At 39.1% G+C, this 17,486-nt stretch overlaps 1 protein-coding gene across 1 annotated transcript; it reads right to left on the reverse strand.

Moving 5' to 3' along the window:
* On the reverse strand, positions 1 to 15,523 carry trpm6 (transient receptor potential cation channel, subfamily M, member 6). The gene is given in 39 exon segments (XM_055161624.1): positions 1 to 692; positions 2,959 to 3,071; positions 3,147 to 3,198; positions 3,493 to 3,698; positions 3,767 to 3,849; positions 3,930 to 4,225; positions 4,335 to 4,400; positions 4,518 to 4,568; positions 4,634 to 4,659; positions 4,733 to 4,895; positions 4,977 to 5,076; positions 5,142 to 5,239; positions 5,871 to 6,405; positions 6,627 to 7,014; positions 7,116 to 7,245; positions 7,354 to 7,550; positions 7,616 to 7,730; positions 7,804 to 7,978; positions 8,226 to 8,477; positions 8,539 to 8,667; positions 8,745 to 8,900; positions 8,988 to 9,140; positions 9,453 to 9,681; positions 10,113 to 10,384; positions 10,504 to 10,623; positions 10,712 to 10,846; positions 10,912 to 10,968; positions 11,103 to 11,237; positions 11,341 to 11,441; positions 11,515 to 11,587; positions 12,020 to 12,143; positions 12,219 to 12,393; positions 12,570 to 12,741; positions 12,828 to 12,952; positions 13,157 to 13,370; positions 13,933 to 14,122; positions 14,292 to 14,330; positions 14,535 to 14,614; positions 15,465 to 15,523. Coding segments are annotated over 39 exon segments (5,769 nt in total). The 5' UTR covers positions 15,468 to 15,523; the 3' UTR covers positions 1 to 651.
* Positions 15,524 to 17,486: the final 1,963 nt, after the last annotated feature.

The raw sequence follows: 17,486 nt of genomic DNA on the forward strand, positions 1-17,486 counted from the left end.
TTTACTGTGTGCATTTACTTGAAAATCAAAAAAGGGGAACTCCAAGAAAATGGTGTATTGGAAATACACTTAACATTTTTTTATATATTCATTGAAGGGACTCTGCTGGACTCTGAACTATAACTCTCTAAAAGTAACTTCATAACTGTTTAATTTTGCATCAAATTGCGTGTGTTTGTGCGTGATGTAAGAGTCAAAAAGATCCAGATTTAAATAAGAAAATAGCTGGGTTGAAGTTCGGAGCTATGCAGGGCCCTGCGGGTCCTCCTTTGAGATAAAATACAATGTGAAGATCTGAAGTGATTTTTGTTAAATTCTATATTTTATCGCTTTTGTAGACATTTTGTTGTGGGAAGAAAAAATAAAAAAAAACTTTTATGGGTGCAGCTTTGAGTCATTTTTAAATACAATGCATGCTTTTTTTTATTTACAGGGAAAGAATCAACTGATTTACATAAAGTATTAGATTTTTTATATAGAATAAACGTGTCAAAAGTGACAATAACTCATATTATTCAATTATTTTGTAGTATATTTTTCAAATAACTGTGTAACTAAGTGGGCACTTTTGACTATGAGATTCTTACGTCTCTTAATTCTTGGTCAAAGGTTGGGTCCCAGTCCAGGGATGCTGTTTTCTTCATTTGCTGATTACGACTCTGCTGTGCTGCCCGTGGCATGCCTCCTTAAATCTGAACAACAGAAACATCAGTTAGCTACATGTCGCTCCAATAACACAATCATTACCACAAGAAAGAGAATACTGACAGGCCTGGGAGGAAGTCCATGCATCTGGCATGAATAATTTGGTTTGATTTGTTAGATAAATCTTGGAGAGGACACAAGAAGAGGAAGAGGAAACACAACGCACCTTTGAAATATCAAAACAACTGAGTCTGCATGTTTGCATTTGTGGGTTTGTTTGTGGAGCCTGTTTGTTTTTGAGCACAGTTTCTTTCGAAGCGTTTATCCTCTAGATGCCAGTACCGTGTCTACCCAGAGACGTTAATTAATAGCTAATCAAAGCTAATGTCTCAGCAGCACATTGCCAGCACAAAGACATGATTAATATCTAATCAAAGGCCACGAAGCACAACGCACAAAACAGGGCCCACCCCCAAGCCCCCAACACCACTGTTGTTATAGGAATAAACCAACATTGGCGGCTTAATTAGTCGGCTGTTGGTGCATGCCGTTTGCATTCAGAGTTCTTTGGGAATTATCTCCAATATTTTCAGAGACAACGCAGGCCTCCCGAGTGACGACACAGAGGCGACATTTCGGCTCACACACACACACACACGTGAAAAAGATGGAACTTAAGTATTAATGATAAAGACCAGACAGGGAGTTATTTAATGCAGCTGGAGCTTTGGAGAATATACCACAAACAAATACTGTAAGCGCTCGTGTTAATATTTTTGTTTTGGATATTAAACTACTGTTTTTAATGATTAATGATTTAATGATTTGGTATACTCACAAAATTGGACAAGTTTTTGCATCTTTTCTACAAATGCAAATTAACAAAGTTTGAGTTACCATTTTCAAATATCTGTATTTGTGCTGACAGAGACGTAAAAAAAATAATGGTCAATTTTTTTTCTATAGCGCTTTTCCACCTTCAAGGTACTCAAAGCGCTTTACAACAAGGAACCACTCACCCATTCATTCACACATTCACACACCATTGTACGCAGACACTGTGGGCAAGGTGGGTTAAGTGTCTTGCCCAAAGACACAACGGCAGCATTCATCTGTGGGAGCTGGAATCACATCAGCCAACCTGTGGGTCAGTGGATCTGACCGATCTGACCGCTCAACATAACCCTTTGATCATATAACAGGTTCAAACATTTGCATTTGACAATTTAACATTTAATTCTCCCTTTTCCCTACAGCTCACTTTTAAATTATCGTCTCTTTAAAATGTTGTGATTGTTGTGTAGGGTTGGGTAGTAATACGGTATTACGGTATACCACGGTATCAAAAATAGCAACAGTATCAGTTTCATTACCGTCATTAAAAAATCTGCAGCGCATAAGAACCTGATATATATTATAATTTATTGATACCTAAATTTGTTTGCTCAGCACAAATGAATGTGTGGTTGTATTTTCATTTCCTCATGATGCTGAAATGTCCCAGTTTACACCAAACACTATCAAGTTGTCCTGGTTATGCGCATAACCTCTCGAAACCACAGCTGCGCGTCAACGCAAAGGCGGCTCCACCGGCAGCTGCAGCAGGACCTACACGCGCAGCACTGGCTCTGTGTTTCTCAATGGGAAAGACGATCAAACTTGACTGGGCATGTTTAGCCTATTGTATCAGGTCTACAGTGAAACTAACAGCTAAACAGGCTTGTATTTACCTTGTGTACAGGGTGACCACGACAAATGCGAGGATTTCAAAAGTAAATTTAAAGCACTTATTAAGAGTCTTTCTGGACCTGGGCTCTTTCACACAACACAGAATTGCCCCAGGAGGACGTTGTGCTGATAGTAAACGCACAAATACAACCAAAGATTCATGCTCTCTGTGTATTTTGATGGGGATAAGCACCTACGCTCGCACAGAGCTTCAAGAAATAGGATGGATCCTATTTTCTGAAATCTACTCACGCATGACGTACTGCTCCATACACACGTCTAGCGCGCACAGTGGAGCCGCCCTCATTCACTTTTCATGCATTCTAAAAGTTACGTGTCCAAAAGCTGCAGATTTTACTCTCACATAGGGTGAAATACATGTGCAGTGGAGCCACGCCCTAAGTCTGCAGGTCATACGCATACACCGTACAGCGGTGCGGCTTCGTAGTTTACCAAAGTTACACTAAAACATTTTGGTAATACGGTATTACCGTATACCCTGGTAAAATCCTGAGACGGTTTCACGGTATCAAAATCTGTATACCGCCCAAGCCTATTGTGATTTCACATAAACACACAACCCACCTGACAATCGTAGTGTCCGGCAGTAAGTGTTGCATGAGTGTTTATGAAGGAAGCCACTGATGGCCGTCTGCCCAAGGTTATCTGCACCAAACAGCATTTCATCTCTGCCACTGCTACAAGGGCATCACAGACAAACAACTTCAGAGAAGCACCATTAAAATGATGGTCAGGCATGACATATGTTGCACCTGTGGTTATCTGCCATGATGACTGTTGGATCTGTCAGTTCCTCACCAACTCCTGTCAAGACAAAAACAAATAGTTTCACAGACTAGATTAACAACATCACAATAAATATTAAATATAGACATGCAGACATGCCCTCCATTCTGACAGGCACTTTGTATAATAATACTGTATGGCCAAAGGCTAGTTATAAAGTGTTCTCTTATTGTTTTAAAATGCAGCTTTTGCACAAAATTTAGCAGATTTTTAATTATGATATATGTATTTTCAAAAGAACTTTAAGGTTAGAATGAACATAGAATGCATCAGAAAAAATATTAGTGGAGAGTACTGTCATGTTGCGAGCACCTTGTATATCGAGCACTAGCATCTCTCTGCGAGAGTATTCATATGTCCAATGAGAAAAGGCCAATAGAAATTCTTCTAAAAAACATCTAGGCATGATCTCTTCTCCAGTGTTGTTGTTGAACTTTCTGAAAACACCCGGTAAGTTTCTCTCAATAGTAAACCACTGTCCATTTGAATGCCAGAGGACAAGCATAACATCTAAAAACCTATAGAAAAAATAAACATTTTAAACCAAAAAAATATTAGTAATATTAAATTAACTCAGAATACACACTGTGGCGAGTAGCTGATACTTTCAGGTTTGATCTGGTTGAAAACTTCAATCATCTTTTGTGCAGCTCTTTGTTGCTGGATTTCCTTTAGACCAAAACAAACAAAATATGATTTAATAGACTTTTCTTTTATTAATTTAATTAAGATGCAGTGTCCACACTCACTCTTAAACAAAGCTGTAGAGCAGTGCTGCCATGGAAGTGTTTTTGCCAGGTGCGGACAACCTCTTGGTGAAATGCTTTGACCACATACACCTGTCCAGGCCTCAAAACGTCTTGCTCTGCCCAGGTACACAGCACTCTGCGGCCTTGACGAAGACCCCCATAGAGAGACCCCTCTTCACTGGACAGGGGCTGCAAAATGGCAGAGAGGCCTTGGGACGACCAAGATGAAACTGTGCAAGAGCCTGCAGAGCCAGAAGGCTCCTCCATCAGAGAGTAGATGCTCACCTCCTCACCTCCTGACACCACACCACATTAGGTCCAAGAGCAATTTTAATACAGAGTATTATGTAAAGTAAATAATTATTGAAGTAAAACAACATAAATAAATAGCAAGTTTAACCTTACCAATGAGAGACACCGGAGTAAAAAGAATATCATGAGCCAGTCGCATCAGATTGTTTCTTTCCATCGCTGTTTAACAAAAAAGTACATTTAAATACAATGGTAAAATAAAAACAGTTATAATTGCAATCTTCACAACTATTATGTCATTTGAAATAATCTATCAGACCCACTGTATACCATTACCTGAATAATGTGGATATAAATTTTCACTGGACTGAAATGTAGAAGTCCTAACTGCAAGAACAGCAGTCAATACATTTGCATCACAACAAAACAAATTAGTTCATATAATAAACTACCTTCATTAGCACTGGCACCCTGAACACTGAAATTGAGATTGAGTTTGCTAGTTTAGAAAGATTCCATAATTCACTGTCATACTAAATAGCGAGACTTACGAAGACCTCCTGACAGATTTGGTCCAACTGTTCCAGGTCGAATGAGGGGGGCTCCACAAATCCTGGAGGCAAAGTTACTGTAAGTATTCTAAACATGTCTGTAAATATGACTTTTACACAATATTTACCATTTGCCTCTGTAAGAAATCCATTGGTTCGATATCTGAAGAAAAAAAGATGTATCCGTCATACCTGTTCACTGTGTCACTGTATGATTATAATTGTGTGATTACAAAAACCTTACTGAGTTGACTGAGGCTCGCTGAAGCAGACCAACACCTGCCTTCTCCTTTATATCTTTGCCGTCTTCTCCACCATGCCTCAGATAATTCTGATTGCATGCCCTGCAAAATAAAACACCTTAGTAAAACCTACTGCATCTATTTACATACAGCATGTGCCATTTTACAGTGTGGGGATGGCTTTCTTGTATCTTGACTGTCTTCTTGTGGTGTGATTGCCCTTTACTCTCGATGTCCTCAATAAAATTTGAGGACTTTGACCAGCCTGCAGGAAACAATAAAAGTCAATTTGAACATGAACATAACCAGTATATCCTAACACAGTTGTTTCCAAAGTCTATAGAGTTCCCTATTTATCTGAAACATGTACTGGGTCCCCCAGTAACAATACATACTCAATTCAAAACATACTCAAATGTTAACAGTACATTCCTCTGAGCTTAATACTGATTTAAAGTTAATGAAGCAAATTATGTAAAATTGTATTATTAATTAAGTAAAGTTCATTTCAAACTATATTTTTTATGGACAACCTTTGGGGGTCCTCCTGCAGTGGCTCTGAGGCCCCACAGGGCAATCATCAACAAAGATAACATAAAGAAATGGCATCAGTCACCAAAATTGAATTGTTTTAAAACAAATTATACTATGAGAAATTGAGAAATCACAAATAGAATAAATAGAAACATACAACAAATAGAAAATAGAAACATACAGCAATATGTACGCTTAGTAATAGGTACTGTATGCACATACAACACACAACAAGAGGAGCTGCGTTTTTGTTTTGAAACACCTGCCCAAAGGCTACATGATACATGCACACCTGGATTGCTTAATGGGTATGGGTATGGATTAGACACAAACACAACACATAAACACAAATGCTAGCTCACCCCTGTCCCTAGTGGCTTGTAGCTTCTTGCCTTTCATCAGTGGTTCATCAAAATGAGGGATTGAGCTGTGATTTTGATTTAGAAGTTTTCCAGAGAAAGTAAGGTTCTCCACACTTGAAGACAGAGACCTACAGTACTGATAGGGGTGGTCCCGGGACAGCCGAGACCATCTGAGGTGTTTGACAGAAGACTTCCACTGACTTGAGAGTAAAGACGGAGGACTTGCATGGCTACTCCCAGAACAGAATGCTGGATTGCTTAAGCCTTCTGAAATGTCTTTATCCTCACATAACAGTTCAACCTGGCTAGAAGACTTGAAATCATCATTATCCTGTGTTTCTTGCTCGTCTTCTTCTACCTTAGGATTGGTATTTGATTCCTGAGTCCAAAGTCTCCCAAATCCTCTGTCACAAAAATTGGGTGACAGTGGAGCTGTGCTGGTAGATGGTTCATGGGAATCACTGGGAGTTTGATCCTTGGGATGATTAACACTTTCTCTACTACTGCTGGGGTAAGCCAGAGGAGAATACACCTCCTGTGGGACAAAAACATAAAATCTATATAATTAGATATAGTAAACCTCAACTTAATAAAACAAGAACTGTTTTTGAAAAACATGTGCTGGTGCCTATTAAGTGCTCAGGCATAAATAGAGGAACAAACACGTAAATACTTAAAATAAACTAATAAAACTGTACAATAAGTGCAGCATCAGTACAAACCTGCATTGTATAGTTTAAGAGTTAACTGCAATACCCTATTTGTGTGTCCTCTTCTGCATCCTCTCACTCCTCCATGAGAGTCTAGTGAAATACGCCGTCCAGCTGCAACATTACAGTCCTTTAACAGTGATGATGGTGTGCTTTTACAGGATTTATAGTAGAGCAGGTCTGTGTCATTTGTTTGTGGCAGGCTGCAGCTGTGGGGCACGACAAAGCAGGATGATGTGAGTGACTGACACTGCCCTAAACGTGCCTCCTCCTGATGCAGGCAGTCTGAGGCAGAGAGCAACGTTAAAGTGTCCACAGCCAGAGCAGACAGATCTTGCAGTTGTCCCAGCTGAACATCCAACTCTGATAAACTGTCCTGAATGGAGTGGACCTTATCTGAGACATCCCAAACCGTCATGACCATCTCATCTGCTCTGTAAGTTAAATTAAGAATTTCTGTTTTTATTAGGAACAAGCTTCCAAACTCTTTGACTTTTACTCTAGAGCAAAATAAGAACTGAATCAGAACACAAACCTCTCCGCTGTGGCTTTGATTGCAACTGTCTGATCCCTGAGGTCCCGCTTTTTCTCCAAAAAATATGCCTCAACACATTTCTCTTCAAATTCATGCAGCTTTTTTCTACATTCAGAACTCAAGTAGAGCTCTGGAAACGTGAGGCACAGATATTATTATATATAAATATAAATTATTGATATTATTAAAATGAATGTGTTATAAGTACAGTATATCAACATAGCCACAAACAACTCACTCAGTCCAGAGCCCCTCTCTTCTTTCTCTGCATCTCCTTTCAGTCTCTTATAGACAGCCTTCAAAACTAGAGCCAAGTGACTGAAAAAAATAAGTGGCGGAGGAAGCCACGGTCTGTCTTGATATGTCATTATATAGCGGTAACGATTGTACCTCCATAGCTTGTTTGATGTTGAAGCCATATCAAAATAGACGTTGCTAAAATGAAATAAACTGGTTTGTTCCTTTTGAATACTAGCAGCATATTTGTAAAAGATACTTACTTGAAAAATGCAATGAGGATGTTGACCATGATGATGTATTGCACAAACATGTAGACAGCCTGGAGGAACGGGGTAAGAAAGGAGGCAGGGGCACATGGCATACCATCAGCACATGCTAAGGATAAATCACATAAAATTATGTTATAATTTTACTTGTAATATTGCTCTGGGGAAAAAAAAATACTAACTATCAACTTCTCCTGCGTAGACCTCTCCATAGATCATCCAGTATGGCTGAAACACAACGTCCCGGGCCAGGCTCCAGGACGGTTCCTCGTTTGGGGATAGAATGGATTTTCTGGACACTCCAAAACTCAGCAGCACAATCGCCATGATAACAACAATGAAAAACATGTTTCGTGTCTGCAAAGAAAAGGACAGAACTGAATAATCTACTCAATTGAAGACTTTTCTCAAAAATTATATCTTTTGCTCTCATGGTTTAACTTTTTAAGGTAGTACTATTGCACTGCTATGAAGATGTAGCTGGACTATAATGCGTTGATGCATTTTAAATTGCTAAGGTTTAAATAAATGACTACATGATATATACTGCATTAGCATGCGCAAAAATATACTAGCTGCATGTAAAACACAGAAATTAGCACACCATTTTAGTGATCATGGTGAGGTAAGGGCCTGCATGTTGATTGACAGCCAGGAGATCCATCACTCGGATAAACCAGAAGATGATGTCCAGGCAATAGCAGATGCGCCCAGCTGTTAGATAAGGCTCAGAGTACCAGCGCAGCAGAAAACCAAACACAAAGAGGATGATGGCAATGAAATCGGATATGTTCCAGTATTCAGAAAACCAAATCTTCAGCTTCTGACTCAGTTTCCTTGGCTCAGACATGAACACCTAAAACATAACACATTTTTAGCACATACATACATACTACTCAGTATCAGAAATAACTTACCTCTCTGATTTTTTCCAGCACAGTAGAAAACACAAATGCTATAACCAGCCACTCCTGAACACTTGGTTGGTCACTCATTTTGACCAGGACAGTATAGGAGAACAACATTAGAAATGCCAAATATGACATCTACAAAAGAAAGCTAATAAAAAGTTAACCAATGAGCTGTAAATGTGCATATTGCAATTATATTTAAAAAGCCCTACAGTGTGAAACCAGAACTTGACAACAGGAGCGGTGTAAAATTTGTAAATCCGCGTGACCCAGGACAGGCACTGGTTAGACAGTGAGGAGACTGTTTCAGAAAATGGACCAAGACATCTGTCATGGAAAGATACAGAGCTCTCTACATCATCACTGCCCTGAAAAACATAAGAGGGTGATAACTGCGACACTTGAGCATTTGATTTTTGCAGCCAGGATACAGAGGCCTAACTAAAGCATTTCACCATGTCATCTGCTCCCTTGTTTATCTCCAAAGAATCCACAGAGTCGTGCTCAAACAACATGGCCTCATGGGACTGTGGCACATGGCACATTTCAGCTTTGCTTTTAAACTCCAATATCAGGATAAAAGGCGGCAGAAGAAGACTCAGTATTATCTGGAAAAAGAAAAGAGTCATATTTAAGGTTAAAAAGGATGAATATGTATTTGCCCTATTAGAGAGAGGACAGACAGAAAGCACTGTATTATTTTAGAATGGTGAAAGTGTGGTAAGCAAGAGACTTTATTCAAGATGATTATACATGTGCAGTGCAATTTGGCTTCTTATTAAATCATGGTAACAATAATGTTATCTCATTTGCTGAGTTTGCATGATCTAAATGTCTTTTAAGCAGTAAATAACTCCTGTGTAATAAAAACATCGACTGATGACTCAAACTTATAATGCCAGATATGCTACACACTGTACCTTGAGAAAAGAGTTTTTGCGCATGTTGAGAGAGCCAGTCCAGAGGTCAGTGAGGAGGGTCTGGGTGCAAGAGTGTGACACAAACGGCCGGTGTCCAGATGAGACAGCCATTTGCAGACAGGTGAAGTGGCTCCACCCCTCCATCTCCGATGTCAGCAACTTCATGGCCATCTGCTCATTCTGACGAAATGCACAGTCTAACACATCCACAGCCAGCTGACCAAACTCCCTGAGACATGAACAAGAGAAAGATGGTTTTCATTATGTGTGTTCATCAAGTTCAAGGCTCTCAAACATTTAACATTAGACATGCCATACATAATATTATGGTTGAGATTTATCCTCATGGAGAGGATGTAATTTACTTATAAAATGAACATTGAGTAGTTCTAAAGAGCTCTGAAAAATAGAGTAAAATATACTGTAAAACTCAGTTTTAACTTTGTAATTAGCAAGGCTATATACATGTGTGCTTGTTGGCAAGTGGAGGAGCAAGATTAGTATTGTGTGTATGTAGATCCAATCAAAAACATTTTTTTAAGTTTTCAATATTTCTTTCAAAATGTGCAATCCATCTCAAAATTTTACAATATTGAATGCCAGATTCTGAACCCAACCTACTATCTATCTTTAAAGCCATTTAAAAATCCATTTGCTCACAGTGAGTATGCCCTGAAACGTTCGGAAATGTTGTCATCCATGCTGCTCAGCCGTGCCTCTGTGGCCATGGAGCGGTAGAGCTTGCAGGCCACTGTAGCACGTGCAAGGGCCTCTTCACCATGTTGCCAGAGAAACAGTGCCATCTGCTGTCGCTGCTGCAGTACTGCCCACACAAACAGGTCATTGAAGTTAAAAGAAATGAGCAGAGGACTGTTACCAAGAATAGGAGGATGAGGAATTTCTTGACTGAATCCCGGTAAAACATCGGACTCCTATTACAAAAAAGTACAAACATACAAAGTTAATACAAGCTGTAACAGAAATTGAATAACTGATTAATTCAATACACAATAAACATAAAGTAGACCATTACTTATTATAATAAACTTACCTTGTGTTTATATGGCTGAGCAGTTCTAAAGAAATGAAGGTTTTGAGAACTTCTTGTTTGAAGTGGTCCCTGTCCCTGGTGTTGTTTGAACAGTGAGGCTGAGCTGCCCTGCCGAGCCCCCTTTTATAAATCCAAAATACATATATAGGAATTATTTATTTAGTTAATATTCTCATTTTAGTTTTGACCTTTAAACCTTTATCAAAACCTTGCTCCGTAGATGGTTGTATGCAGCCCTGAAGTGTTTCCTGGTGTAGGAACTGCGATAAGCTCCTCCAATCAAATACTCGATTACCAGGCCCATATCAACGATGGAGAGACGGTATGTCAATGGCAAAGAAGTCTAGAAGTATGTACAAAATCTAGATATTTACAGTTAAATTAAAAAAATTGCACAGTTTGTCTCACTTGCTTCACATCTTCCACAAGATGATGAAAAAAACGTTTTATTTGCCCTTGGGTATGCTGCAAAGAAAGAATATAGGCTATTTCTTCACATAATAACAACGAATTATGATTAATTATGTCAACTAATAAATAATGGTGAGGTAGTCTATCATGAACATGTCATACTGTGAATCGAACTGCATAATACTAACTGTGTTGTAGAGCTCCTCTAGGGTATCAATAGTGAGAAAGCGGTTCATTGTCATCCCATAATCAATGAGGAGTTTGACAAAACTGACACGGTCCATCACCAGCGCATCCAGCATGGTCTGCTCCAATGACCCCTCCTGAAATAATTATTAGAAATTGGTATGATAGTTAGCTCATTCTTTACTCAGTTATATGTCTGTTATATACACAATAACCTAGAACAGAAGTACTAAATCTGACCTTCCAATGATGCCCATAAACCAAAACATCTTTCCGTGCAATATCAGCCCTGTCCCAGGCCAGGGCCATACTCAGCTGCTCTGCAGGGCTGGCCTTGGTACCTTTGAGACAACAATTAAGAAGTAAAAACTTATCTTAAAATAATCTTCTGAGAGAAAACTGTAGAACAGATACCCTTCATTGTGGCCGTTAAAATGGCAGCATCTGGACCAACATGGTCTTCTGATTCAGAGTCATAGACTGTTATCTAAAAATGTAAATTAAAGGTGAATTGTGTAACTTTTTTGGTGGGGGGTCTGTCATATGCTTTTCGCCATGGAGATGTTATTGCTTCGTCTGGAATGTTTCACAGTATGGTATGAAACCTTTCTATTTTCCTGGAGACCAAACTAGGCCAGATTACAGATCAGACCTGTGAAGAAGCAACCCCGCTCATAATTAGAATGGCTGTTTTTCAAGGTATTTTTGAGTTATAAAGTCACATAATTGAATAAATGTGAAGTATAGCTGTTTAATATCATACTGTGGAAAATTCCCAACAGAGCAATGACCTATCCATAGAAACAAGCAGGTGACGGACTCTCAACTAAAAACACCTTTAATATGAAAAATATATTCACTGTAATATGAATTTTAATTGTACATACAGTAAATAATAAATAATATAGTTTTGCCTTACACACTGCCTGTGATCCATACATTGCAGAAGCAGTGAGTAAAGTTGAGAGGCCTCTGACTGATCAACCGCAAACACCTGTCCAATCTTCATGAGGAAGTCATCTTTAATATCAGCCTCCAGTTCACTAAAACATAATATAATTATAATATTTGAATGTAACATGAAAATTACAGTCATAGGGCCAACAGAGAGAAAGTACTTGTGAGTAGCAGTCTGCTTGTGTAAGAAGGCTAGCAGGTCAGCAGCACGGCCTGATCCTTCAAACACAAACACTGGGACTGGGGGGACACTGCTAACGTAGTGCAAAACAGTGGAAATTACAGCAGGACCCCCTTCCAAAATCACACACACCACAGGTACCCCGAAGTTTAGTCCTATAGCGACAACACAGGATGTGAAACATGCAAATCAAACTTTTAATTAACTATTAATAATTATTAACTAACTATTCATTAACTAAACATTAGCATCCATTGATAGCTTCTCGGCTGCTTTCTTCTAAAATTTCACAATAACACACAGAACCATTTCCATGAAAAGAGGCACTTACGCGGGTGAATCTTTAGGAAATTGATGTGTTTCTCTAGCTTTCTCCTCAGACTTTGTTGGCAGCCATGTTTTCCAAGTGTCCCATCATCCACAAACAGGAAATGTGAGTGAAAACCATTTAGACAGACACGTTTACCTAGAGGGTTTCCAAGTGGCTGATAGGGCCTAAACACCTGCACATAATAATAGCACAATTTATTATTTATTGCAATCTAACATCAAATTAGAAAGTGGAGCTTTTTAAGATTTGGGCCCATACATCTCGGCCAATTAGGTCTGCACTGTTGTCAATTACTCCCCATGGTGTGATTCCAACAGTGTTTCTCTTCCTCAAGTCGTGACCTCCATACATTTTCACTGCCTCACCGACATACTTGGACACACCTACACATGTTTCAGTCAGTAAAAAAAAGTTTTGACATTGACAATTTTTTTTTTTTTCTACAACTAACCACATCAAATCACATAAGCGTAGTAATAGTGAAAAATATGGAATAGTGTTCTTTGAGTAATAAGATGTAAGACAAACATACCCTTAAGGAAGAACATAGTAAAAGCTCTGTACATTCTTTAACGTATTATACATACCTGTATTAATGCCATTGGTGAGTATCCACGCCCCTGTACTAAGAGCTGCTGTCATCAGGCCTTTGCTGAATGCCTGCTCCACTTTGGGACTCAGGGAGAAGTTCTTGGAGCCTCCGTAGACACTCAGCAGCAACTTGGGCCTCTCCATCTGCCACTCTTTCAACATGAGGTGAAGAATGGCCTCTTGCTTCGAGTCCACCGCCAAACGCAGATACTAAAGTAAGGATTCTGATTTTAGAAAAGTACATTTACAAGACAAATTTGATTTTGCATTTAGAAAACCTTCATAAATATATTGGATAAACTATCATGAATGTCAGTAGTTTTGAATTATGCACTTTCTGCAGTAATACAGAGTAGGAACAAAAAGAGCAGGAATTGTTATAGCAAAGTAATTAATTTCTGAATATCTTTTTTGCTATGGGTCCTTCCTGGACAACTGAAGGATTGATTATACAAACAAGAGGAGAAATTGCCACTGCGGACCACACTTAATATGTTTAAATAACAGTGGGCTGTACAAAAGTCTTTCTTTGGTCTGCTTTATTAACCTCTAGGAAATATACTTGCCTATAGCTGTATTGCTATAAACCTTGGTTAAATTGCATTGTTGAGGTTGATGGTACACACTTTTCCTCTATCTTTTGCAGATTTGAAACATTATTCTATACTCTCTGTCAGGGGACCCTTCTTCATATCTTGGGCTGTCTCCATGCTAAGCAGTACCTATAGCTGGAGAATTAGCTTGTGCATATTAAGGTGCACAGTGTACTCACCTTGGCCCGACAGACACGTGTGGCAGTGTCTTCAAAATCCACTGTCCCATAGGCATCAGTGGGAATGGCCCGGGAGTGACGCTTCACGCACCACTCCTCGTCTGTAGCTGAGCCAGGCCTGGGGTTTAGGGATATGGGCGGAATAAATTTCTCTGAAGTGTGCTCGCCCATCAGGCGACCACAACAGCATCTGGTTTAACACAAATAAAACGTGAGTGAACTGAATAAACTGTAGATAAGAATGACATAAACATCTGATAAAGATAAAAAGGACCGCATTAATAACAAATACAGTCTAACATAGAGAAGAATAAGTATTTAATTTATGTATGTTGTTTAAGTAGATAGTTAATTCAGACCTGATCAGGCTTAGACATACTTGACACACTGGAACACATCTGTATAAAAAACAGGAAGTCACACATTATCAGAGAACAAGTATGCTGCATGTTCCTGGAAAGAAAGCACTGAGCGCCAAATAGCCCAGCTTTCAGAAATCACCACAAACTCCTGCTAATGATTTACTATTAGGCTAACACAAATTAGGGCATTCTTGGAAAACATAATAAAAAACTTTTCACAGCTCATAAAACTGTAATTACCTGTGAAAGTCACGAGAAGAAGAGATAAACTTAACACACTCTCTCTTGAAGAAGTTTTCCTCAATCCATGATTTTCTAGACTAAAATAATAAAGGATTTGTTATACCACACTGATAAAGCTAAAAGGAAAAAAATCCTAGTTTGTCATTTAATGTAGACAATAGAAATCAGGAAAAATAGCATGTGTCTACTTAAAATATATAACCACTGAGTGACATTCATGTTAAAGGTCATGGAGAGATGTGCAGCAGGCATGGATTCTTCTTGCTAATAAGTTTGAGCTAACTTCTCTTCAAAAGCAATAAAAGTTATAACTTTATGTCCAGTTGCTCTAGTTTGCTCCCCACCCTCTGTGTTCCCCAGATAGATTTAACAATGGCCCACTCCAACAGAACATTGTTTATAGGAAACATACTCAAGCCCTTTCCTGAGATTGGCTGAAGATAAATTTGGTGTGCCACTTCCACCTTCTGTCTGTGTGACTGTAAATGGGTCAATGCTGTTGCTATTGCAGTCATCAGTCACTCAGGCATTGCTGGTAAAAATATTCCCAGAAATCTAGGAATTTTAGAATACATTTCTGTTTAAATTAGTTTAAGGGCTTTGGTTCAAATTCACTTTTAGTTTGGCAGGCTAATAGACTATGCTATATTGCAATATGCTAATTAGCAAGGTCAACAAGTACATGTCAGCAAAGAGCAATCAGATATAAAGATGTCCTCTTGTAAAATCAAAGTAGTAGCCTGCAGTAAAATAGCCAACTCTAACTTGAGGAAAGTTTTCTAACAAACGTGAAATATCGACAAACCTGAAACTAAATTCTAAAATATTCATATCTTAACTTGTGACGTCCGCAAACGTTCAACACTTTTTAATGCGAAGCTTGTTGATATTCATAAACACGTGCAGACTAGAAAATACAATACTTACCATGGTCGAAGCAGTTACTCAAAAAATATTGTACTCCTGCCTCTGCCCCTTCCTCTCATCATCACAGCCTTTGTCTTTTATCAGTGCTGGTCCAAAGGGCGTGGAAAGCCGCACCAAGAACGCTCCGTGAGTTCATGACCCCCTCCTTCAAACACCTCTGGTCCACAGGTCATCTGGGTGTGGGTCGGATACTAATAACAGCCACAACTCCCAGAGACATAACAAGCGTACAATTCATGTTCTTAATGAAGCATGAACTGGGATGCAATGCTGTAATGTTTTCCTTGGGCCACAGTCATAGAATAGCCAAGTCCTATATTACACAAAATTGACTCTTGTGAGCTTTAGAGAGAGAGATACTTTATTGATCCTGGTGGAAGTTCTAGTTTTGAATTGGTTAAAATCCTATGATATGATGTTGCTCAAAAAAACAAAACGTTTCAAAAACAGCTCAGTGTGAACCAGGTGCCACAAAAGCAGCCAACCACATGGGAAAACTATAAAACTTTAAGCTAAGTTATAATACTGTGACCTCATCAAAAAACATAGTGTTTTGTTTCATTTACTCGTTTGAGTATTCCTTTATTATTTATCTACATCTCCAAAGCTCAGTTTGCTCTGTTCCACCTTGTGACGCTAGTGGTATAGTTTCAAGTTAACAGCCACTTTTTACCCTTTCAGTAGAGATTAGCCATTCCAGGGCTGAAATTATCTAAATGATTCAAATGAAGGGTTATAGAGTTTAAAAACACAGTGGAGCACTTCCTGTATTACCACATGATATCACAAGGTGGAATGGGGTGTTTTCTGTTTGAGAAATGAACTCAGCCTAAATATGCAAGATTTGTGTTAAACATGTGAATGAAGCAAAATGCAACACCAGGTAAGTTTTGATGAGGAAACAAGTTTATAACATACTTAGATCAAAAAATAGTAATGTTCTACAGTATGTAATATAAATGTACCCATTTCCATGAAGACAAGCAGCAGGTGATGCCATTAAGGCAAATTACAAGTCAGATCTGTAGAGACAGGAACTCTGCCACACAGAATTTGCCTGATTTTGGCTGTGATTTACTTTTCCCCAAGTTCGGGAAAGCGTGGCCCGACTTTGTGTCCTCGTGTGTGATTTAAAAGCTGCAGCCCTCCTTATGTGCGCGTGTGTGTGTGTGTGTGTGTGTGTGTGCGTGTGTGTGCGTGTGTGTGTGTGTGTGTGTGTGTGTGTGTTTGTGCTCCTCGTGTGTGTGTGTGTGTTTGTGCTCCTCGTGTGTGTGTTTGTGCTCCTCGTGTGTGTGTGTTTGTGCTCCTCGTGTGTGTGTGTGTCTGTGTGTGTGTGTGTCTGTGTGTGTGTGTGTGTGTGTGTGTGTGTGTGTGTGTGTGTGTGTGTGTGTGTGTGTGTGTGTGTGTGTGTGTGTGTGTGTGTGGTGTCAGTATGACTCTGAGCTGCTCTGTAAAATCATAACCACCAAACATCAGCAACACTGCAGGAACAGCCAATAAACTAGAGCATCAGGGGGAGAGGAGAGACAGACACAGAGGCACAAGATACAAACTCAGGAAAAACTAAAATAATGAGAAGGCTTTATTATCACCTCCAGTCTGAGGCGTTCTTTAAAAGAAAAAGGAGATTAGTTCTTCATGTGTGCCTGTTTACATCCACACAGCGCACGGATTGGGTTGAAACTGCAGATTAGTGATAGTGACTCTACTTCCTATGTACTTGATCACCAATCTTTTATACTTTAAAAATCATGTATCTGAAGTATTGCACCACATTTCACAAATAATAGCAGTTTTGACTAAACGTGCAGCGCTCCAGTCCCTTTAAACACTTAAGAGTCTCAAAGCGAGTAGTTTTTCTGTATATAGAAAATACTTGACCCGATCGTGCTCACAACTGTGTAGCTTGTAGTCCAAAGCCATATCCCGCTACTGTCTTGGCGACCGGAGATTTTAAAATCTCACAAGATTCTCCTTGTGTCTGTAGTGTACACTTTTTGTCGCACATTTAAAAATCATTTC

The sequence above is a fragment of the Boleophthalmus pectinirostris genome, unplaced genomic scaffold, assembly GCF_026225935.1.
Source record: "Boleophthalmus pectinirostris isolate CB_2022bp ecotype Guang Dong unplaced genomic scaffold, ASM2622593v1 HiC_scaffold_4, whole genome shotgun sequence".
Lineage (NCBI taxonomy): Eukaryota > Metazoa > Chordata > Actinopteri > Gobiiformes > Gobiidae > Boleophthalmus > Boleophthalmus pectinirostris.